The following is a 25,189-nucleotide window of genomic DNA, read 5'->3' as shown; positions in this document are numbered from 1 at the left end:
CACAGACAGCCTGTTGGGCCAATCAGAGTGCAGGGATCAGGTCCTTTAATGTGACTGGACCCGCTGGTGATGAGGGCGGGGGGAGTGGAGCCGCGTTAGTTATTAATGTTCGCTATGCTGCAATTCAGCAGCATAGCGTGCGCAGAGTTCTCACTACGCTGCTGATAATGTGCATAGCATGCAAGGACACTAATTAAGGCACTTAAAGAGACTCTGTAACAAAAAAGTTCCCCAGGGGGGGTAATCACCTGGGTAGGGGGAAGTCTCATGGTCCCATTGAGGCTTAAAGAGGAACTCCAGTGAACATTTTACTGTTGGCAGGTGATGTAGCTGCTGCATGGTTTTTGGCAGTTGGAAACAGCTGCAAACAGCTATTTCCCACAATGCAACAAGGTTCACAGACAGGAAACTGCCAAAAGTTTGAACTTTTCTTGTGGGAGGGGTTTCACCACAGTATCAGTCATACAACGCCCCCTGATGGTCTGTTTGTGAAAAGGAATAGATTTCTCATGTAAAAGGGGGTATCAGCTACTGATTGGGATAAAGTTCACTTTTTGGTCGGAGTTTCTCTTTAAGGCCTGACTTGATTTATTTACCTTCCCTGGCTCCAGCGGGGGCGCTGTTGCGGCTTTCAGCACGGAGATAGGTGGAAATAGCCGATCTCTGTCGGGTGCACTCTACTACGCAGGCACAGGAGACTTGCGCCTACGCAATAGAGCGGCCCGACAGCGATCGGCTATTTCCGCCTATCTCTGGGCGGAGAGCCGATACTGCGCATGCGCTGGAGCCGGGAAGGTAAATATTTACATCCCCGCCGTTCCCGGAGCTTTTCGCTGCCGCTGTGGGACACAGGAGGACGGGGGAAGCCTCGATAGGATCCCCCCAGGGGAGCTTTTCTTCATTACAGGTTTTCTTTACATTTTATAGCGCACGTAACAGCTGATAACTCGCGCTGTTACGCGGCGCTATCTTTAGTGACTCAACTCCCTTGTGTATTGCACATATCATATACAGTACTCTCTACTCGCCACACCTTTAATACAAAATGAGCTAAAAGTTTTTTTGCTACCAAGATATGTATAAAGGATAAAAATAAGTATAAAAATCTTTTGGGTATATGCCAGTCTTTGTGCTAAACTAAATTAGGGACTGTCTCCGATGGTGTCCCCAGTAAAAGATTATGCTTTGTCACCACTAGTTCAATGTAACCCTATTGGTTGCCCACACGGATGTTTTATATACAAAGAGACAGAGTGGACAGTGTCAACAACCTTAAAGGAAGCGCCGTCTGATGCAAAACGGCCGTCAGGCTCACCAGTGCCCACACCCACTGTACTCTCTCTCCCTGGTTCATCTGTGTGCACGTTTTGTACTAATGCTTTTGATGACTGAACTTATTTGCAGCAGTGCCAGGATTTGTCTTTTATCTTTGTTTTTACAAAAAGACAGTTTGTCAGTCTCAGTTATACTCCTTAAAGAGGAACTCCAGTGAAAATAATTTAATATAAAAAGGTGCTTAATTTTTACAATAATTATGTATACATGATTTAGTCAGAGTTTGCTCATTGTAAAATCTTTCCTCTCCCAGATTCACATTCTGACGTGTATTACATGGTGACATTGTTACTGTGGGCAGATTATGTAGCTGTTCTGGCTTTAACAGACAGCTATAAACAGCCATTTCCTGTGTGTGTCATTGTTACATTGTGGCAGTTTGCCCAGAGTACCGTATGGTACCAGAGCCTCTTGTGGGAGGGGTTTCAGCACAAAATCAGTCATACAGCGCCCCCTGATGGTCTGTTTGTGAAAATCATTATATTTTTCATGTAAAAGTGGGTATCAGCTACTGATTGGGATAAAGTTCAATTCTTGGTCGGAGTTTCTCTTTAAGCTTTAGATATACCACATATACCACAGGCAGTTTTCCTTAAATGTTTGAGTCTTCTGTAGGAGCAAACTTACTGTTAGTCTGCTTCGTCGGTACTTCCTGGTCCTGTGTGCGAATACCGTCGGCGACTCTGCACATAGATGACGGCGTCCTCCCACCTTCAATGCTACATTTGTCTTGCTGCTACTTCCAGGTATGATGGGTTGGTGAGGTCACTTCCTTTTTAGGGAAATTTTACAGTATGGTAAGATCTTACAGTATGATAAGATCCATCGGAGGGGGAGAGATTAATCTGGAACATTGGAGGAGACAAATGTTTCTGAGCTCTGCCGTGGTCGCTTGGGTGGGAATTTTAGGTCACCAATAAAAATGTTTGGAACAAATACTTTTTCCTCAGAAATGCTTCAGATGCATCATCTAGAGGTAAGGATACCGAGGAGGAAAAACTATGGAAAGTGTTGGTGAATTTAAAGGACCACTGTTGCAAAAATCTTAAAATGTAAAATGTATGTAAACATATACGGAGAAGAAGTACAATTCTTCCAGAGTAAAATGAGCCATTGCTTTTCTCCTATGTTGCTGTCGCTTACAGTAGGTAGTAGAAATCTAACATTACCGAGAGGTTTTGAACTAGCCCATCTCCTCATGGGGGATTCTCAGGGTTTTCTTTATTTTCAAAAGCACTTAGTGAATGGCAGTTGCTCCGTCCAACTGCCAAAAAAGTGTGCAGCGAGCACGGAGGCTGGCCAGCATACTTTATACATTTTTCAAGGAGTGCCTTTATAAAGAATAAAGGCCATGCTGAGAGTGCCCTATGGAGAAATGGACTAGCCCAAAACCCATCGGTAATGTCAGATGTCTACTACCTACTGTAAGTGACAGCAAGATAGGAGAAAAGTAATGCATGCCTCATTTTACTCTGGAAGACACATGCTTCTTATTTGTATGTGTTTACATGTATTTTAAATTTTAAGATTTTCGTGACAGTGGTCCTTTAAGTACATTTTCTACCTGTGCACATGTTTAACCTGATAAAGAGTCATACTTTGCTTTGATGCTATTCTACCTCTAATCACAAGACAGCATTAAAGTAAATGGGAACCGTCGCCTAAAAAAAAAAAAGTCAGATACTTACCTAAGGAGAGGGGAGGCTCTGGGTCCTATAGAGCAGTGTTTCTCAACATTTTATTGGTATGTACCCCTTTTAAAACCATATACTCACGAAGTACCCCCTAGCATAGTAAACATTATCACAAGTACCCCTTGACAAATATATATTTAATCGTAGTACATTATAATTGGTTTTAAACCATTTCCAAGCTTTTACTATTGCTTATAATTAGCTAAAATACTAACTTGGCTTTGTTTAAATAAGATTTATCATTTTCTAAAACTCTAAATTTGTTATTCTTGGTTAAATATATCAAGCCCGAGTACCCCCTGGAACCCTTAGAAGTACCCCCTGGGGTACGCGTACCACACGTTGAGAAACTATGCTATAGAGCATTCCCTCTACTTTCCCATTGTCCGTTCCAGCTCAGGATCCCCCATAGCAGCATTCGACCAATTCGGTCCAATTTGGCCAAAGGGAGGCTTCGGGAAGTCTTTGGGAGCCCGAGTGCTCCCGAAGACGTGCCGCTCCATACTGCGCACGCGTGAACACCCTCTATCGCATAATCGCACGTGCGCAGTATGGAGTTGACTGTCTTCGGGAGGACTCGACTTCCAAATTCCCCCTGCAGCGGGAGATTCAAACAGCGAAGGAAACGCTACACGCAGGGCACCGGGAGTGGAGAGGGAAGGCTCTATAGGAGCCGGAGCCGGAGCCTTCCCTCTCCTTAGGTACGTATCTGACTTTTTTTTTTTTAGGCGACAGATCCCATTTACTTTAATATCAACTACTAGTCATTTTCTCAGTTTCCCAAGACAAATCTCTACTATGCCCTGTACTTTTACTCTTATTAGTGCATGCACAGTTGCTGTGGTGCCATGGACTGCCCCATGCATACTCTTTTTTTTGCTATTTCAGGTGGACGAGATTGCTCAGTTGATTAACACGTACCTCACCTGTATCAGCAATGGCCCTCCCCCATCAGAGGAAGACCACAGCAGTATATTGGAGGAGACCTGTGAGACCGTGTGATTTGTCCTGCCTGACACAGTGGGCACGTCATAGCTGCATCTGTGCCCTTACACCCATATGCCAACCGATGGGAGAAGCTCTCCATTACCTTCATGAGCAGTTGGTAACGCGGCTCTTTGAGGAGACAAGACTTTGTCCATAAACGCATCTAGGTGTGAATACTGGGCTCCTGTTAAACCAAAAACTGAATTCCCTCCCTAGTTTCCCTCAGGTCCTGCCAGATCTTCTTCGGTCATTCAGCCATTTGCACAGCCAGACATCAGTACCACATATTTCACCACAATTTACCAGAATCTCATATCTATCATATTTTGGCAGAAAATATTCAGATTTCCAGGGAGGTCTATGCTTTTTTTTAAGTTGTTTTATAAATATTGTTTGTTCAGCATCACGGTTAAAGAAAAGTTACGTTTAGATGTTTTCGTTATTTTAAAGAACATGCTCTATATAAGGGAATAACTAAGATTATATTTCAAAAGCACTTTAGTAATCTATGTTGTTTTTGTGTTGGTGCCTATCTCTGTTATTGGACAGGAAGCCACACCCACTCGTTGGATGTGGCGGCGGGTAAAACAGAGCAGGGGAAGATTGTGGGCCGTCGTGTCTATGTCTTGGCATATGGCAAGAACTCCATCCAGTCTCATGGGTGGATTAGCCTTCCAAGGACCAGATATCCAATAATAAAAGCTACCTTTACGTAAAACAACAATTAACTCCCACCATAGCTATGGCTGTAATGTTTCTGTACGTTTCAAAACTTAAAAAAAAAAACCTGTCACTAGGTTAGAATGCATGAAAGAAGTGGCTATCGCCCCCACTTTTTTCACGCTATATTGACCTGTCACAAGGTTGAGTGTCTACATCTATGGTTTGCTTTGAGATATTTGGAATTGCATTTTTGTTTGCTATGTGCAAAAAGTATTTCTTGGTATAAGCTATATTTAGGCTCTGAAGAATGTTTTGCTAATCCCTGTTTACCCCCTTCCATTATCAGTGTTCTCATCTGTCTAGATGTCCTGGCAACTAGGAGGCTCAGAACAATACAAATAGACTCTCTGGGCAAAATGCAATTCAGTTTTTCTCATGAGTTTTCTCCTAGGAGATAATTTTTCACTTTCTTTTTAGAATAACGTTTCATCACTTTTCAGTTGAAAAAGTGCCTAAAAATCAAAATGATTCTACAGTATATATTTTCTCAAATGCTGGTTATTTAAAAGGTATTTTAATGGCAAGGTGTAAAAATATCACTTTGGAGAAAACACAGGAGAAAAACTTAATTGCATATGGGCCCCTGTTCATTATGCTAAATGTGAGACAACTTGTATGCGTCTTGTAGAAGCCACAGGATCTGTGTGTTTTTGTCTCAGAAGAGCAGCCAATAGCTGCTGGCTTAGGGCTGGTTCACACTTCAGCGGATGCAGAACGGAATCGGTAAGCGCATCTGGCTCGCTAAATATGGAGGCTGACATATTTATTCCCTTAACATATAAGGAATAATACCAGTTGCCGGGCAGTCCCATTGATTTATTTGGCTGCAGAAGTGTATAAATCACACCAGAAACAAGCATGCAGCTAATCTTATCAGATCTGACAATAATGTCAGAAACAACTGATCTGCTGCATGCTTGTTCGGGGTCTATGGCTAAAAGTATTATGCTACGTACACACATGCGACAACGATCGTTCGTTGAGAACGACGAACAAACTTTTAATTGATGAAAGAACGACCTAAGTAAAGTTAGTTTTAAAATGTGTGTAACGATCTGATCGTTAGAACGAACGTTACATCACGTAAAGCAACTATTGCGCCTGCGCATAAAAATGAGAAGTTTCACGGAGAAACTGTGAAATGCGCATGTCAAGCCTAGTACGAACGACCGTTTCCAACGATGTACTACTTTTGCAAACGATCGTCGTTGGTTAAAATCCGCCGAGACAGAACTTTCTTTTGTAGCGATTTGGCTCGTTCGTCGTTTGCCTTAATAGTCGGTGGTTCGTTTTTTGTAACGATTGTCGTTGGTAAAGAACGGGGAACGATCGTTACAAACGACTATAGTCGCATGTGTGTACGCACCTTTAGAGGCAGAGGATCAGCAGGACAGCCATGCAACTGGTATTTCTTATAAGGAAATAAATATGGCATCCTCCATATCCCTCTCACTTCAGATGTCCTTTAACCCTCCTGGCGGTTTGCTAAAAAATCGCCAGGGGGCAGCAAATCTTTTTTTTTTTTTTTTTTTTTTTTTTTCATGTAGCGAGACAAAGTCTCGCTACATGATAGCCGCTGCTCAGCGGCATCCCCCCAGCCCCTCCGATCGCCGCCGGCGATCGGCGATCAGGAGATCCCGTTCAAAGAACGGGATCTCCTGGAGGGCTTCCCCCGTCGCCATGGCGACGGGGCGGGATGACGTCACCGATGTCAACGACGTCGTGACGTCATAGGGGATTCCGATCCACCCCATAGAGCTGCCTGGCACTGATTGGCCAGGCAGCGCACGGGGTCTGGGGGGGGGATCGGCGGGTAGCGTCGGCGATCGGGCACTGCACGCAGCTAGCAAAGTGCTAGCTGCGTGCAGCAAAAAAAAAATTATGCAAATCGGCCCAGCGGGGCCTGAGCGGTGCCTTCCGGCGGCATAGCCCGAGCTCAGCTCGGGCTTACCGCCAGGAAGGTTAATGAATCCTGAGTCATTTACTTCAGGATCACTTAGGATTACACACACACCAGTTTTTGCTTCACAAACAGTCCACATTACTGTCACAATGGATTGAACGGAATGGTTTTTTTTAAAGGTAAAAGGAAAATTGACACCACCTTTCAAGGTAGCCATTGTGTTCAGTGGTAGAGTTTGTGTAGCCATTGTGTTCAGTGGTAGAGTTTGCACTGTGAAGCATTGGACTAGTGGATTATGGGGTTTGAAGCATGCAGATGCATTGTTTTGTGTCACCAGACTTGTCAGCTAGTAGTAAGCAGTTACATATGACCTGTAGTTTTGGCATGACAGCTCTGGCACTGTAAGGGCCCATTCACACTAGAGCGTTTTGCCGGCGATTTCGGCAAAACGCTCAAGCGCTAGCACTTTTTAAAGCGCTAGTGCAATAATGCCCTATAGGGCCCCTTCTCACTTGGGCAATTTGCGTTAATCGCCGGCGATTAACGCAAATCGCCAAACGCAAACTTGTAGCCTGCACCTTTTTCTGGCGATCACGTTTAGTGCTATAGAAGCGCTAATCGTGATCGCGGAAAATTGTCCCAAGTGTGAATGCCGATTTTTTTTGGTGTTATTCGCCAAAAATCACCAGAGCAAAACGTTAGGGCTCTTTCACATTAGGGCAGATTTTCTGCGTTTCAACGCAAAGGGTAAAGTTTGCGTTACCCAAGGTGAAATGAAAGTCCATAGACTTTCATTTTAGCTTTCACATATAACGCAGCCTTTTTGTGCGTTGCGTTACACTGCACCCAGGCGCAGTTTTTTGGCCGACGCTAGCTTTATGCGTTACAATGTTAGTCAATGTAAAACGCACACTATGCGCGTTTTTAATCCGTTAACGCAGGCAATCAGTCCCAGAATGCAACAGAGGAACAATGTAGAAAGTTGAAAGCTAAAAGAAAAAAAAATTACCTGCGTTTTTCTATGTGCAGTAACGCATTGAAAACGGATTAAAAACGCACCCTCACTGCAGTGCAACGCATATTAAAAGGCATACAACAAAACGTATGCTTTGAGCGTTCTCCAACGCACGCTCTGATGTGAAAGAGCCCTTAGAAAAAGCGCTAGCGTTTTGTAAGTGGGAATGGGGCCTAAGATTTGTGCTGGAGAACAGCAAGGAAGGATTTTGGTTTGCACCCTCCACATCTCTCCTGTCACAAAAAAAAGACTTAGACCTTTAGGTAACTTAGATACCCACCAGGCTTCCGCAGTCATTTTTGCACTGTGAGGCACATGCAAGAAACCTCACAGCCATTACAGTTATATTTAATGCTAAAAATATACCATTTTTAGTTGAGCTTAGATAAGGGTGGTCACACTTGGGTGATGTTAGACGTCTTGTGGACTGTGTCTGTCAATTAAAAAGGGCTGATTTTGAAGCTTATCTTTCCCAGCAGACTACCCAGCAGCAGATGACCAGAGGATATTTAGTACAGCAGTCACGTGAGGGTGCGTGGCTCTGTGTGTGACATGACTGGTGTCACTTTTTTCCTCAGAGATTGATTGTATTCTCCACATCTGCCCACAAGTTTAGCTGGCACCATGTTTAAAATCCAGTAATAGGAGATAGTAAGAAGATAGTTCAAGTACACACTGCATTAGAAAATTATGGAGGCAGCCATCTTGATTTTTTATAAAAAATTTCTCTCACCGCACTTTCCTGTAATCAGCATTACCGTGAGGAAACTGGCATTTTTCTTAGAATCAGTTCAAGATGGTTGTCTCCATAGCTTTGTAATGCAAGCAAGGCCAGATTTTTACGGCAAAGTCCCCATTATCTGGAACTCAGGAAACCGGAAGTTTCAGCTAACTGGCATGCCTGTGGGAATAACAGGCACTGTTTTTTGGGGGGTTGCTGTCCTTTAAATACTCACCGAGCCTTCAACGACCTCCTATAGTTCCTAGTGGGCTCCTAGCTGCTTTCCGCCGTCCTCTGTGTACGGCTCCCGGCGTGTCAGGTGACATAGCGGGAGCCGTACACGGAGGACTGCAGAAAGCCACTAGGCACTACAGGACTTCACTGCAGGCTCATTAAGTATTTAAAGAGAGCTTGAGGTAAACTCATAAAAAAACAAACAAACACTAGGCTCGATACCTGATCCTGGGGGCTGAGTGGATCAGGTAGCCTTAAAAACCGCCGCTCTCATGGGCCGCAATGGCCCATTTTCTTGACCTGTAGGTCACGACGCTGCAATGAGAGATTCATTCTCTCATCCAGCATGCAGGGAAGCGCGGGAGCGGCAGGGGGCATGGCAGGTAGAGAGAGCTGCCTAATGGTAGCTGGGGAAAGCCTGCAGGAATGCCCCTGGCGGGTGTTTTGAACAGGGAATCCCTCACCCTGTGTTTGCCTCCCAGATAGCGACAACCATTGTCGCTAATCTCGGGGGGGCTATATCGCCGGGGGGGGGGGGGGGGGGCGGCGTTGGGGCAAAGCGCCATCTGCCCACCTCAGGTTCTCTTTAAGGTTTGTGCTTTTTAGGCCGGTTTCTCAAGCAGCACATGTATCTGGCGTCAGGGGGTTCCCACTGGTTCCGGATACCAGGGTCTTTGCTGTACTTATTTCCGCTGCTAGGCCAACTCTCTTGTAGTTGCCTTTCTATGTGCAGCCTACTTTTACATGTGTAACATCCATGTACAGTGGCTCCTCTGTTTCATGTATAGCTAGATCCCTTGGGCAACACCCATCCTTATCCATGTGTTATGCCCAGTTTGCAGCCCCCTCTTCCATAGGCAGCAACTCCCTATTCCACATCCAGCAAACACCTTAAAGCGCAGCTGCCCTAGGCTCATGCCAGTGCAGCCTTCCCAGAATCTAGCCCTGAATGCATGGAGTACTTTAACAAATGTTGCTCTGTGTCCGTCTTTACCATCTCTGGTCAGGAAATGATCAGCTGTTAGATGTACAGGTGTGAGATTTAGAGAGGGTTACATATTTGCATATATGTATATGTGGTGTCTTTTGACTTCAGTTGCTTCCATGCAGTGTGCTATCTGGCCATTCATTCATTTGTATTCTTTTTAGTCAGTTTTCTTAGTGGTTTCATATGATTATGGAACTACAGCAGTGACACCTACAGGTTACAGGCATGAACTGAATGACTACATTATTCACTAAATGCTTTGCCTGGACAATCCAAGTATCACCCAGGTCAGGGATTTGCAGGGGATTCTAGTACAGTATGCACTGCACAAGGGCTAGATAGCTATACAATTATTAGGTGCTTTTACACTGAATGCAGGCAACTACTTAGACCTGTTCCTACCATCTCTTAGGGCTCGTTCACACCTTGGTCGTTTTGCTTTTTTTTAAGCGCCAGCGATTTTAATAAAAAATGCCATAAAATTGCTTGTGCAATGAATCCTTATGGGATAGTTCATATCAGCGCGTTTCGTATGTTTTCCGCTCAGCAAAGCACTGCCTGTACCTTTTTTAGGGCGATTTTGCTACAATGGAAGGTATAGGAAAAGCGCAAAATGCTCACAGAATTGCTGGCGTCAAGCAAAGTCTTATGCCTGTGAATACATTTTAAACTAAGATTCAAGTGGAAAATGGTCTGTAGAGTATAAATAGTAGAACACATTTGATCAAAGGGCCAGTGCCAAATCACACTTGCCTCTGCATGTAAATATGCAGAGTATCAGATAACTATACACTTGAGGACTAATGTAATATCAGTGGGATGTAGATCTATCCTAGCCACCAGCCAGAACAGTTTTTATTATGTTGCCAACTGGGAGCTGTAAAATTAGGATTTCTAGTTGGTTTCTGGGGAGAATGCACATTCTTTTCTCTTTAGTTGTTAAGCAGTAAGCATAGCTGTGTTCCAAATAAAGTGTTAACTATAATAATTTCTAGAGTATCTTAACCACTTCCTTGCCGCCAGTGGCCACACGCGTGCGGGAACGTGAGCGCCCCCCCTGCACACACGGGTGTATCCCGATCCACAGCCCTACAAAACAGGTAATTTTACATGGTCTGCTTTGCACTGTAAAGTACTAAAAAACTTTTTTTTTTAAAGTTTTAAAACGTCTGTTGTGCAGGGAGTGGTTAAACATACCGTATTTTTCGGCATATAAGACTCTCCATGCTATAAAGTTTAGAGGGCAAAAAACGGGTAAAAAAAATCTACTAAACCTGGTGCGTCCATGTTTCATAAGCGTCTTGTAGATGTTCTTCCCCAATTATTGTATCCTCCTCGTACCTCCTGTGTCCCCCATGTGTTCCCTTCTGTCCTCCACTCCCCACATGTATAATTGTTAGCAGCGGCATGGCTTACCTGATCCCTTGGCTCCAGCAGTGATCAGAGACCTCTCCTCTCTCTGTCTCACTGTTCCACTAGTGCCGGCTTTTGCTAATCAGGTCATCAGCAGAAGTCGGCACTAGGGGAACAGTGAGAGAGAGATGAGGTCTCTGATCGCTGCTGGATCGATGGATGAGGTAAGCCATGCTGTCACAGCTTACAATTATACACGGGAGAGCGGAGGAGACATGGGGGACCATACAGGGTGTCCCTGACATTGCGGTCATTCGTAGCGGTGTTCGCAAGTCGGGGACTAACTGTATTTGGCATATAAGACGCAGGGACTTGTTCTCCCCATTTTTTTTGGGGGGGGGGGGGGGGGGGGAAGAGCGTGTCTTACATGCCAAGAAATACGGTATGTTTTTGGCTTAGTTACATTCTAGTCTTTGCGCTATATCACTCTAGAAACTCTGTAACAGAGGCTTGGAGCTGGCTTCAGTTCAAGCCTCTCCCGCTGCAAGTTGCTGCTAATGTAACATTATATGGGTTGGTTTTCCCAGCAGGCTTGGACAGTCAGAGTGGTCCACCACATGCTCAATTGAGGAATGGAATTTCACTAGGAACATACAAACAAAAAAAAGACTTCTGAATGAATTGTACACTTTAAAGGACACCTGAAGTGACCTGTTAAAAATAGTTAGATACTTACCTCAGCAGTGGGATGGTCCAGAAGATTCCCAGATCCTTCTACAGCCCACCGTTCCAGCCCAGAGTCCCTCTATACCTGTTTGACAAAAGGGAGTCAAATAGGTTTCTTCTTGGATGAGCGCATCCAGATCGGCATGCACAAGTAAGGTCCGCACATGCGCAGTAGAACGAGGTGCTCGTGCATGGAGGACAAAACTGTCCTTGAGTTGTTTGTTCTACTGAGCATGTTATTGTTCTTACTGTAGCTTCTAGCTTATTTACAGGCCTTTTCATTAAATATCTCCAGAGAATTTTATTTTAAATACGATGGCAACGACTTGATTTTTATTGGTCGCCACTTTCCCATTGTAGAGATTTCTCCCCACTTCCTGTCTCTGTGACACACAAAGCTCTGCTGTGAGGTGGACTTCCTGCCCTCCTCTTTCTGGAGTCCATTTTGTGCACGCTAATATACACCTTTAAGACAGTGACAATGTCCACAGCACAGCTTTTCGTAATTTATGCTGAATGTAATGCAGAAAGGGCAGAGAGCTTTGAGTGATACCGAAACAGGAAGTAAACAGACGTCCATATTTTCTGGCCTACAGTAAGCAGACAGACTCTTCCTCTCAGTGCTAGGCCTGGGGCTCCCGTTTACGTCTGATGTGTTTTTGTAATTTTTATTTTTATGCATTTAAAGCTGCAGGCAGCTCCTCCAGAAGGAGTCATTGTTTAGTGTTTATCGTAAGAAATTCAGAGTAAAAGTCAGCACTAGAGCATATCACGTTTGGCCTCTCACGCTAGCCGTCCAGGAGCTTCTCAAGCTGGCAGATCACCAATGGCCTGCTGGGAATGCTTTACAACAGCCTCCCCATTCAGGTAGACAAACCCATGTCTTGTTTGTACACCTTCCCACTGCTCCTCATCTAATCCCCTTGTTAGAACTTACCGGTAGCGGATTTTCAACAAATCCTCCAGGACAGCTGGATACTAGAGAGGAAGCTGGTTCCACCCCCAAAGAAAACACATCACAATGAAATGAATCTGCCCAATATAACCTCCCCATCTTCCCATCCACCTCAGTTATGTAGCATAATCCCAAGTGGGAAGGAGAACAATGAACTAGGTCACAGAAATCAGTCAATAATAAGCAATGAAAAGAGGGAACTAAGGTAGCTGGTCCTGGAGGATTTGTTGAAATACCACCACCGGTAAGTTCTAACAACGGTTTAACCCCTCGTCCTCCAGGATGGCTGGATACTAGAGAGACCTATGAGAAGTTTAAGAAAATTACCTTAGGGAAGGATGATATTTTGCAACACTTTTCTCCCAAAACATAAGTCTTGACTTGATAACAGATCAACTCTGTAGTACAGTGGTCCTCAAACTAAGGCCCGCTTTTTTAACTGGCCCCCAAATATATAACTTATAGATGTGGCCCACTGCGCCTTTAAATATCGGCGGCACACATTTAGAATAGCAGTGCTGGTACCACCCATTCACATACTGTAGAAGCCAGCGAGCAGTTATTCGATGGCTTCCAATGCAATTCTGCTTCAGGTGATAATGCTGTCCAACTAGACGACTGGTTGTCACCTGAGTATGCTTCACTGTCTGATGCACAAAAACATTCTTTGGGTGCCGCATGACTGAATGGCTGCTGCTGCGAGTTCTCCTTTTCAACATCATTTTTTGTTTGTTCCGGTCCCTCAGCAGTCTGAAGTATGTTAACCTGGCCCTTGACCGAAAAAGTTTGGGGACCCCCTGCTGTAGTGCTTTACAAAGGTTTGATGACTAGTCCAAGTGGCTGCTTTACAAATCTGCTCTAGAGATGCCCCTGATCTTTCTGCCCATGAGGTAGAGAGATCTTGTAGAATGAGCATTAACTGTATGTTCTCTGCCTCGTGACTGCACGTCTGCTTCAGGTGGGAATTACAACTAAACTGAAGTGGATGGGAAGGTTAGATAGGGGCGGATTCATTTAATTGTGGTGTGTGAAATTAGCTTCCTCTCCAGTATCCAGCCATCCTGGAGGATGAGTTGTTAAAAAAGCAATTTATTGTAATAACCAACGGCTCTCGCCCATGGACAAGTGAGATGGCAACACCATAAGCTCTTTGGGACCAGACTCAATAGAATAAAATAATAATGGCATAAAATGCATTTACTACTATTAAGCAGTTATGAACAGGTTTATGAATGCAACAAATGTGTGTTCTCTGCAGCAAAAGACAATCTGTACAGTCCGTCAAGCAATATGGCCGACGCCCACCCACATGCTATTTGTGGAACCTTCTGGTGCCCTCTTTGCAGGAAACAGCTGCCATGTTGTTGTGTACGCCCCAGCTGGCAGGAGCCAGGCTCCATTGTTAAGAGTCTCTGTGTGTCCAGTCCTTTTTGTCTGGGTTTTTCCCCTGTTGCACTATTTTACAATATCTGGCCGGACGTGCAAATGCCAAAAATCTTGACCTGACAAGACGTGCCATTTTCCAGATATGTTCTTATAAAATGATTTTTCAATAAAATGTAAAATAACAAAAAGTTGTGTTTGTGTGCCGTTTATATTACTGTATATAGTAATAATTGCACAATAATACCACGTGTGAACTCAGCACCCATACAGCTGTATGGACATGGCTGTAATGGATTGCTTCTGAAAAAAAGCTTGCATGGGATTGTAGGCAGCACTACATGAGAAAACACCCAGACAGCTATTAACAATAATCACTAAATGAAAACAACTTATAAATAAAGACATCACACAGTTAAATGTGGCAAGAAATGGCCGTGGTTCTTTATTTTAGGCATGAAACTTATGAGAGTACAACCTCCATAGCAGTAAGCCTGACTCTGATTCAGGCTTACCATTCCAAAAAATTTATGAGTCAGACTTGGGCTGAAATTTCAAAACTTGCCACTGTGCGTCGCTGGCGTGCCGGGATCTCTCTGTGTCAACCTCTCACGGTCCTCGATCTATGTCGGCCATCTTTTTTCCTGTAGCAACCGCCCTCTTCCATCATGGTCCCCATGTCCCCCGGTGACTTCCTGTGAGGACGCAGCATACGCCCCCTGGTGTCGGACGCTTGCAATGTCCTCAGGTTTAGTGGGAAATCAAAATTGTAAGTATTGGATTCGATATACATACAATTGTATTGTATCCAATGTATACAAAAGTAATAGTGTAACAAAAAAAAATGCTTTTGGCAGCACAACTGCCCATATCAGCAATAGAAAAAAAATTCTAAGAAATTTTTTTTAAATGTGAGTGATTGTTTATATTGTATGTTCGATTGCAGACAACTAGCAAGACTGCAGCTTGCAAGTGGTCCGCAAAAATGATTAAAATGTTAAGAAATGCCTTAAAAAAACTACAGCTACATTACTGCAATTTAACATAACTAATTTCAGTGCTATCCCTATACGCCCCAGAAGATGCAAAGGAGAAGAACTTTGGTCAGAATCTCCTGGCTATCATTATGCTGTGAGATATATACATACATAACTTTCACACTCAAAAGGCAAGCCGTTGCTAACCGCAAGTTAAATTATTTAACTCCATAACATTGAGTTGGGAAGGAGAGAAGCGCTATACAAATGTAAGAATTATGATTCTAAAACTGATATTTAATAGCAGACAACTGCTCGGCATGCTGTATGATGCTATCATACAGTGAAGCACACAGTACACTCAAAGTATGCTTCACTACCACTGTAATTGTGCACATTGCCGCTAAATGCACAGTCCACACCCCAAGCGCACACACCCTGCAGCTCTCCTGTGCTCTGTGCCGCGACAGTGAATTACAGTAACACCAGGAACCATCAGCGGGGAGTGAAGCTAGTTTCTAGGGATGGACTAGGGGAGAGGAACTGCCACTTCCTTCCCACCCATAATCGACGTTCCGCTCAGTGGAAGATTGCGGCTAAGCAGAGCGGGGGCCACGGAGCGCTGGACGTTGCGGATGGTGCTGTGACATACATGTATGTCACAGCACCGCACATACATCGTAATTAAAAGTAAGCTAAAAAAATTGAGTTCAGAAGTACTTTAAGTTCTAGCACCTTAGTAAATCAGTGATATGTCATCTAATTTATCATAAACTAGTTGTAGTTGCTACCACAACTGGACTATATTACTATATTACAAAATGAAAAAAGTGGTTTCTATGGGCAACAGAAAGTAAGATAATGCCACTGAGGCAGGCCGCACACTTGTTGGAATAGCGTGCACTTTAATGCACTATGGGAACCCTTTACCACCGCACGTGTGCTTAAAGTTAGTGTTCGCTCAAGAATCAAGATTTATTTTTGTCGGTCTACAATCCATTTTTGCAGTTTTTTGTGGGAAATAAAATCCTGACAGCTGTCTGCTTTAAATAATGCTCATTTATAATTCTATTGTATTTTGTCGCAAAATTAAAAATCGTAAATGAAAACAGGATCTTGAACAAAAACGCAATCTCAGAAGGAAAAAAACTGCCCGTCATATCGCAGGGACAAGTGTGCACCCTGTAACGGGTTACTTTCAAAATTTACTGCAAGAGCCGCTTTAAACCAGTCTAGTTTGCAAAAAGCAGGTCAGACAGATGTCAGCCAGGAACACATTGAGGATGGTCTGAGCGCTGAACAATGATTGGCTCAGAAGACAGCATGAGGAAGAGGTAATTACTGTACACACCTCACTAAACCATCAGAAAAGAGTGGTTTGGCAAGTTCACTTATCTATTTCTATTACTGCCCCCAGGCTGAAGTGTTCGCGCCAACCACTGTTCATTACCAGTCAGTAAACATATTTTTCACAGTGGTGGGCCTGTTGCTTTGTGGCTCAAATTTTCCACAAGTGTGCGAATGGACACAAGAATTACAGAGAACCAGACATCAGCACTCTCCTGTGTATGCTGTGACTGGCTAATGCAGAACTTGAGTGGTGGTTAAAAATATCCCCCCATCCCAACTGCATTTCATGAGGAGGCTATGTCAAGATATACAGTTGCTGGCCAAGCAGCAGTAATCTGGTGTTGCTGCTCACAGTGAAGACTTGCTGCAGGTTTCTATCGGGAGTGATAACACAGGGTTTATGCTGCTTGGCCAACAGGCGAATTTCCTCAGTTTTTCCACCTACCAGTCCGACACTGGATACTGTATATGGTACCAGCTGTCTCTGCTTTTCTGGAGGTGCTTTTTTGAATTTGCTGGCTTCGAATGCGTTGAGACGGAAGAGAAAGAAATAACCATGCACTTTCTGTGCACGTCTGGGAATACCACAGGAACGCACTGCAGCTTCTGTGTTACTTTTGTGGTTCCCGGAGCACTTCCGACGCATTGCGGTAAGTGTAAAAGGGGTCTCAAGGGAATGCCCAAAAGTATTTCAACAGGGAATAAAGGCAGGATTATTGGGATGCAAAACCACACAGGAAACTACCCGGTCCACCTGTTCATAGATCTAAAGCAACCAAATGCCTGGTTACACTGAATAAACCTGAAACACTTCATACTTCATGATATGGCAGTAAACTGACATCCCAGGGTGCTCTGACAAAGTGAAATCCCAAGATGCTCTCGCAATAAACTGACATCCCAGGGTGCTCTGACAAACTGACATCCCAGGGTGCTCTGACAAACTGACATCCCAGGGTGCTCTGACAAAGTGAAATCCCAAGATGCTCTCGCAATAAACTGACATCCCAGGGTGCTCTGACAAACTGACATCCCAGGGTGCTCTGACAAACTGACATCCCAGGATGCTCTGACAGTAAACTGACATCCCAGGGTGCTCCGACAAACTGACATCCAAGGGTGCTCCGACAAACTGACATCCCAGGGTGCTCCGACAAACTGACATCCCAGGGTGCTCCGACAAACTGACATCCCAGGGTGCTCCGACAAACTGACATCCCAGGGTGCTCCGACAAACTGACATCCCAGGGTGCTCCGACAAACTGACATCCCAGGGTGCTCCGACAAACTGACATCCCAGGGTGCTCCGACAAACTGACATCCCAGGGTGCTCCGACAAACTGACATCCCAGGGTGCTCCGACAAACTGACATCCCAGGGTGCTCCGACAAACTGACATCCCAGGGTGCTCCGACAAACTGACATCCTAGGGTGCTCCGACAAACTGACATCCCAGGGTGCTCTGACAGCAAACTGACATCCCAGGGTGCTCTGACAGCAAACTGACATCCCAGGGTGCTCTGACAGCAAACTGACATCCCAGAGTGCTCTGACAGCAAACTGACATCCCAGGGTGCTCTGACAATAAACTGACATCCTAGGATGCTCTGACAGCAAACTGACATCCCAGGGTGCTCTGACAATAAACTGACATCCCAGGGTGCTCTGACAGCAAACTGACATCCCAGGGTGCTCTGACAATAAACTGACATCCCAGGGTGATCTAGCAGTAAAATGACATCCAGGATGCTGACAATAAACCGACATCCCAGGGTGCTCTGAAATTAAACTTGATGACAGCCTATCACAGCTTCAGAATGCCGGGTGCAGTGAGCAGGCAGCTGGAGATTGTGGAGGAGTAAATTAGATGTGACTTAGATAGAGTTTCTTAAAGAGAAACTGTGACCAAGAATTGAGCTTCATCCCAATCAGTAACTGATACCCCATTTTACATGAGAAATCATCAGGGGGCTCTGTATGGCTGATATTGTGGTGAAACCCCTCCCACAGGAAACTGTGAGGACCATGGTCCTGGAAGTTTCCAGTCTGTGAACCTCGTTGCATTGTGGGAATGAGCTGTTTACAGCTGTTTCCGAATGCAAAAAAAAGGCAAGCAGCAGCTACTTCCAGTGACATCACCTGCCAGCAGTAAAAATGTCACCATGTGATAAATGCCAGAATGTAAATCAGGGAGAAGAAAGCTTTTATAATGGGCAAACACTGACTAAATTTATACAGAATTATAGTAAAAATGAAGCACTTTTTTATTACATTATTTTCACTGAAGTTCCTCTTTAATTTGGCAAAAACCACATCATATCAAATTTTGTGTGTGTAATTGAGTGCCCTTTATGACTATTATAGGTTGTTGGCTGGTCCTTGTGCCTTTATCCAGGTATGGAAACGCCCCCCCATTCCCAATCACATCACATATATGTTCCTGTAAATATAGGCTTAATCTTCCCTGTCCTATACATACACATCACGCCTCCTCTCACCGCCAAACCGGCTTCCCGGAATTTATTTATGGAACAAAAAGCTGGAGAACAAATAACATTGTGATGATCTTCAGGACTTCTGCCAGCAATTCACTTCCAAGAATGAAGTGGTGGGAGGAGTGAGAGCGAGATCAGACAGGCTGGCCTGCGACCTGCTGAGAGTGGAGAGAAGGAGACAGGCCAGAGGAAGGAGATATATCGGTGTGACAGCGATAGCCTGGAGGACATCCAACCCCAAATCTCATTCATTGGCACACATCAAGCGGGAGAGCCAAGATCTCCTGGAAGATCTGAGCCAGAAGCTGAACCCACTCGCTCCTCTTGCATTGCTAGAATACATGATAGGCAATGGAAGCTGTACTAACTCCTCTTCACTATATAGCCAGATCCACTTTCAAACACCAACTCCTTTCCACCCTTCTTCATATGACCCGCACATTGCAGAGACTGACAGCACATCCCTCAAGATCTAGGCAAGAACAGAAATGTGTGAAGGATGAAGAGTTTAAAAAGAACCAGAGACGAACGACCTAATAGATTTCCATCCAATCAATCAGCTTGGATTGCTCCCACGCCGCCGTCTTCCGCTGCCTCTATAGCCGGTACCAGGTCCCGTCACTTCCGCCAGTCAGGCACATGCATAAAGCAGGCACTGGCGAGACGGAGGGAGTCCCTGTGGATGCGTACAACTGGCCGCATCCCGCGGAAGTGACGGGACCTGGTAGCGGCAATAGAGGCAGTGGAAGACGGCGGCGTGGGAACAATCCATGCTAATGGGGCTGGAGGAAGCCCCAGGTATGTACAGAATCTTCTCAAACAAATTAGCATATTGTGATAAAGTTCATTATTTTCTGTAATCTACTGATAAACATTAGACTTTCATATATTTTAGATTCATTACACACAACTGAAGTAGCTCAAGCCTTTTATTGTTTTTCTTATTGATGATTTTGGCATACAGCTCATGAAAACCCAAATTTCCTATCTCAAAAAATTAGCATATTTCATCCGACCAATAAAAGAAAAGTGTTTTAAAAACAAAAAAAAAAGTCAACCTTCAAATAATTATGTTCAGTTATGCACTCAATACTTGGTCGGGAATCCTTTTGCAGAAATGACTGCTTCAATGCGGCGTGGCATTGAGGCAATCAGCCTGTGGCACTGCTCAGGTGTTATGGAGGCCCAGGATGCTTCGAAAGTGGCCTTAAGCTCATCCAGAGTGTTGGGTCTTGTGTCTCAACTTTACCTTCACAATATCCCACAGATTCTCTATAGGGTTCAGGTCAGGAGAGTTGGCAGGCCAATTGAGGACAGTAATACCATGGTCAGTAAACCATTTACCAGTGGTTTTGGCACTGTGAGCAGGTGCCAGGTCGTGCTGAAAAATGAACTCTTCATCTCCATAAAGCTTTTCAGCAGATGAAAGCATGAAGTGCTCCAAAATCTCCTGATAGCTAGCTGAATTGACCCTGCCCTTGATAAAACACAGTGGACCAACACCAGCAGCTGACATGGCACCCCAGACCATCACTGACTGTGGGTACTTGACACTGGACTTGAGGCATTTTGGCATTTCCCTCTCCCCAGTCTTCCTCCAGACTCTGGCACCTTGATCTCCGAATGACATGTAAAAGTTGCTTTCATCCGAAAAAAGTACTTTGGACCACTGAGCAACAGTCCAGTGCTGCTTCTCTGTAGCCCAGGTCAGGCGCTTCTGCCGCTGTTTCTGGTTCAAAAGTGGGTTCATGCTTCCATCTGCTGAAAAGCTTTATGGAGATGAAGATTTCATTTTTCAGCATGACCTGGCACCTGCTCACAGTGTCAAAACCACTGGTAAATGGTTTACTGACCATGGTATTACTGTGCTCAATTGGCCTGCCAACTCTCCTGACCTGAACCCCATAGAGAATCTCTGGGATATTGTGAAGAGAAAGTTGAGAGACGCAAGACCCAACACTCTGGATGAGCTTAAGGCCGCTATAGAAGCATCCTGGGCCTCCATAACACCTGAGCAGTGCCACAGGCTGATTGCCTCCATGCCACGCCACATTGAAGCAGTAATTTCTGCAAAAGGATTCCCGACCAAGTATTGAGTGCATAACTGAACATAATTATTTGAAGGTTGACTTTTTTGTTTTAAATACACTTTTCTTTTATTGGTCGGATGAAATATGCTAATTTTTTGAGATAGGAAATTTGGGTTTTCATGCACTGTATGCCAAAATCATCAATAAGAAAAACAATAAAAGGCTTGAACTATTCCAGTTGTGTGTAATGAATCTAAAATATATGAAAGTCTAATGTTTATCAGTACATTACAGAAAATAATGAACTTTATCACAATATGCTAATTTTTTGAGAAGATTCTGTATAAGATCTTTTTTCATTTTCCGTCTCTGGCTGTCTCTGGTTCCTTTTAAGTGCTGAGTAACTTGGGCAGTGAAGATAACCTACACACTCATAACTGAAACTTAGTCATCTGAAACCCAGAAGAAAAATTGCCACAATTCACCAAGATCAAGCTAGCGATAATAAGGCAAGTGAAAACTTAAACCACTATACTGATTTAAATCAGAAAACATTTTATGCTTGTTTTGGGAGATAATTCAGGATAAAACTTCACGTTTAATGCATCACTAAAAACAGATGAGGACTGTACTGCCTGTGCAAACTTTTGACATGGAGAAAAAGGTGAGAGATCAAAAATTCTGACCACCCTATTGGTAGCCTATACCGTAGCTCCTCTATATTATAGGGATGTTGGTCCTCTCTTAAAGGACAACTGAAGTGAGAGGGATTTGGAGGCTGCCATACTTACTTTTAACCAGTACCAGTAGCCAGGCTGTCCTGCTCGTCTATTTGCCTGCAGTAGTGTGTGAATCATTCACACCAGAAACAAGCATACAGTTAATCTTTTCAGACCTGACAACAATGTCAGAAACACCTGATCTGCTGCATGCGTGTTCAGGGTCTATAGCTAAAAGTTATAGAGGCAGAGGATTAGCAGGGCTGCCAGGCAACTGGTATTGCTTAAAAGGGAATAAATATGGCAGCCTCCATGTCTCTCTCGCCACAGTTGGCCTTTAACCTCTCTAAACTGAATGCATATAAATAACACTTAATCATCACTCTCCACCTAGCCCAACATGTTTCACCCCTATAAACTCTGGGGGCTTCATCAGGGGACAATTATAAAGTGCCGTAGTGCATAATTTGCAACAAACAATTAAAATACTTTCAGTACAAATTATGTAGCATAGCCTCACGGCTATATGTACAAGCTGAGGCCAGGGGATAATTCCCCACACACTTTAGAGCTGTTAGCACTCACATCCCTCTCTGTGAATAAACATCCTGTATTTAAGTTTAGGATTTAGTTGTTGATTTAAGGATTCAATCGTTAACTTTAGGAATCTCCTAGGAGATAAATTTTCATCTTCAAATTAAAATAACTTTCCAGCAACTAAAAAAGTACCAAAAATAAGTGAAAAAGTACTATCAAAATTATTTTGAGTATTTTGTTGCTTTCTGGTGGCCTAAAAGGCATTTTATTGACAAGTTTAAAAAGATCACCTAGGAGAAAATTCAGGAGAAAAAGTTAATTGCATATGAGCCATAGTCCTTAATTTAAGGATCGACTTTGTGAATAGCAAATAATTTATCACCATGGTGATAACAGTAAAACCAGCTCAGAATCATTATTAAAAGACAGGAGATAAGCTTAGAGAATTTTGGCCTATAAATGTACAAATCAAGTGTAGACAAAGTTATCTGGTGCGTGTATGGAAGAATAAAACTTACCCGTTTGTTACTTTCAGAGTGGGGTGGTGTGAAGAAATGGAGCCTTACTTAAAGAGACACTGAAGCGGAATTTTTTTTTCTGATATAGTACGGATAATTACTAGAACATTAGTAGGAAAGAAAATATATTTTTATTTTCAGTTATATAGGTTTGTTTTTTTTTTATAACATTGCATCATTCTCTAATATTTGCAGTTTACACACTACTCAGCATTCAAATAATTTTAGAGAGTAGGCCAATGAACTTTTGACCTGTTCTCTGCAGAGAAAAAGAATACAGTGACTGACAGTTGAGATAACTAGCTTCAGAAGAAAGTCATTTCTTAACTCTTCCTGTACTGGAAACAATATTAGACTTATGTGTCTACTCCTAATGTTTTATTTCTTATCTGTACTACACATACAAATCAACATTTTTTTTTCCGCTTGTGTCTCTTTAACAAGCTGTAATGCACTACAATTATAAGTCTATGCAACGTTCAGAAAGCATCCTGTATGATCCAACGGACTCCGGTATCCCAACACAGAGCATGTAGTGCGTTACATGACATGCATGCTTCACAATATGTCACACACGCATAACGTGCAATGCGATTTTTCCCCTCCATTGCGTTCCTGTTTTTACAGGTGCAATATATAAGTAAATACGTTTCCATACACAAAAGAAAAGAAAAAAAAATTGGCTGTTTAATTCATGCATAATGTTATCTCCGGATGTAAGCCATTCAATTTAAAATCACAAACTACAATTAAAAAGAGTGGTGACTGAGGACGGTAGTATCCTATATAATAATGATGCTGTGTCGCTGCGTCCAGCAGTTTACTCAGCGTCCCTGTTATTTTGTTACTGTGCATGTGCACAGTAATGGACAGCTGGAGGGACCAGGGAGCCAGTTAGGTGGGTGGGCAGTTGCATGTGCGCGCGGCAGGCACGTGTGGCGGGCGCGCGCATGCGCAGTGACTGGCGGCTGCGGTAAAAAAAAGACCTAGAGCCCATTTTTAAACGGGCTTGGGTCTACTAGTATACAACAATCTTGTACTCTATATATAAAATACCCACAGACTAGTGAGAAACCCACTATGTAGTTCATAAACCAACCTACTGTATATCAACAGTGCAAAAATATTTGTACAAAAACAAGGATGAACTCTTACCCCCAACCAAGTAGTGTGCTGCATTGAACAATAATTATTTAATGGACGAATGGGTGTCACAAATGTTTTTGTTTTTTTTCAAATAGTTACCTTAAGTGCTGGTGTAATAAGATTAGAGGTAACAAGCATTTATTTTTTTATAATGTGTAGCATGAGTAATAAAATCTTATATTATTCATTCAATCCCCCCCACTGTATTAGCAACGGCGACGTGGGACAAACTAACCTGAATAGGGGTGTACAAATGGCAGTTTCAAAGTATGTAAACTGCTCTGACCCCTGCCTTGATCGGCTGCTCCAAATGAGCGCTGACACAGCCACTCGTAGATTCAGCAGGAGCGCCCGTCATATTGACAGATGATGTCACCACATTACACACTGGAACCCTGCGGAGGGGACCTTCAGAGTCCCATCTGCGCAGGCACTGCTGGGGGCACCTATTAAGAGACTCACACAGATGCGCAGTCTAAGCCGTTCACTGCGCTGAAGTGTGCCGTCTCTTAGCCTGAACAGGTGCCCCCAACAGTGCCTCATGTGGATATCGAAATTACAGTATTTTTCAGACTATACGACTCACTTTTTCTTGCCCAAAAGTGGTGGGGGAAAAGTCACGGCGACTTATAGTACAACTGCAGCAAGTTCTTGACGAACCTCCAACCCGCCACAATGTTGGGGACTCCCTGTACTGTGCCCATGCAGAGGAGGTCACAGGGGGACAAAAGGACAGAAAGGGGCATAGAGGACACAAGGGGCCTAGAATGCAGACACATGGGGACACAAGGGGGACAGAGGAGGACACCGGGAGACACAAGAGGTACAAGGGGGCATAATCCACTGCTTCACCATGGATGCACCAGGTTTAGTATATTTTTTTTTTTCTCCTGGTCTTTGTCCTCTAAACCTAGGTGCTTCTTATGGTCCAGGAGTGTCTTATAGTCCAAAAAAATACGATAGGTAAATATTATTAACAGGCTAGCAGAGATTTAGTATGGAATAAATCTCAGAGAAGGGCAGCACGGTGGCGTAGTGGTTAGCACTCTCGCCTTCTCTGCCAGGGCACTATCTGCACAGAGTTTGTGTATCCTCCAGTGTCCATGTGAGTTTCTTTCTGGAATTCCAGGTTCCTCACAAAAAACAGATAGGTTAATTTACTTCCCCCTTAATTGGCCCTAGACTACGATACATACAGTGCATAGACATATTACTATGATAGGGATTCGATTGTGAGCTCCTCTGAGGGACAGTTAAGTGGCAAGACTATATATTACTCTGTACAGCACTGTGGAAGATGTCAGCACTATATAAAATACTAAATCATAATGAAGTTTAGGTCAGAAGCCCAAGAAGCTAAAAAACAAAGATGTTCTTTTGAACTTTATTTATTAAGAAAA

The 25,189-nt window shown here is 43.7% G+C and overlaps 1 protein-coding gene across 2 annotated transcripts in view; it reads left to right on the top strand.

Moving 5' to 3' along the window:
* PLEKHH3 (pleckstrin homology, MyTH4 and FERM domain containing H3) overlaps positions 1-6,240 on the top strand; it is a 128,522-nt gene extending 122,282 nt beyond the window's left edge. For both annotated transcript variants that reach the window (XM_068261841.1, XM_068261840.1), the window contains exon 13: positions 3,918-6,240. In XM_068261841.1, coding sequence (XP_068117942.1) covers positions 3,918-4,031 — 114 coding nt within the window. In that variant the 3' untranslated portion in view covers positions 4,032-6,240. The remainder of the gene's footprint in view (positions 1-3,917) is intronic.
* The last annotated feature ends 18,949 nt before the right edge of the window (positions 6,241-25,189 follow it).

Source organism: Hyperolius riggenbachi, chromosome 12 (assembly GCF_040937935.1).
Source record: "Hyperolius riggenbachi isolate aHypRig1 chromosome 12, aHypRig1.pri, whole genome shotgun sequence".
Classification (NCBI taxonomy): domain Eukaryota; kingdom Metazoa; phylum Chordata; class Amphibia; order Anura; family Hyperoliidae; genus Hyperolius; species Hyperolius riggenbachi.
This window is presented reverse-complemented; position numbering and strand designations above follow the sequence as displayed.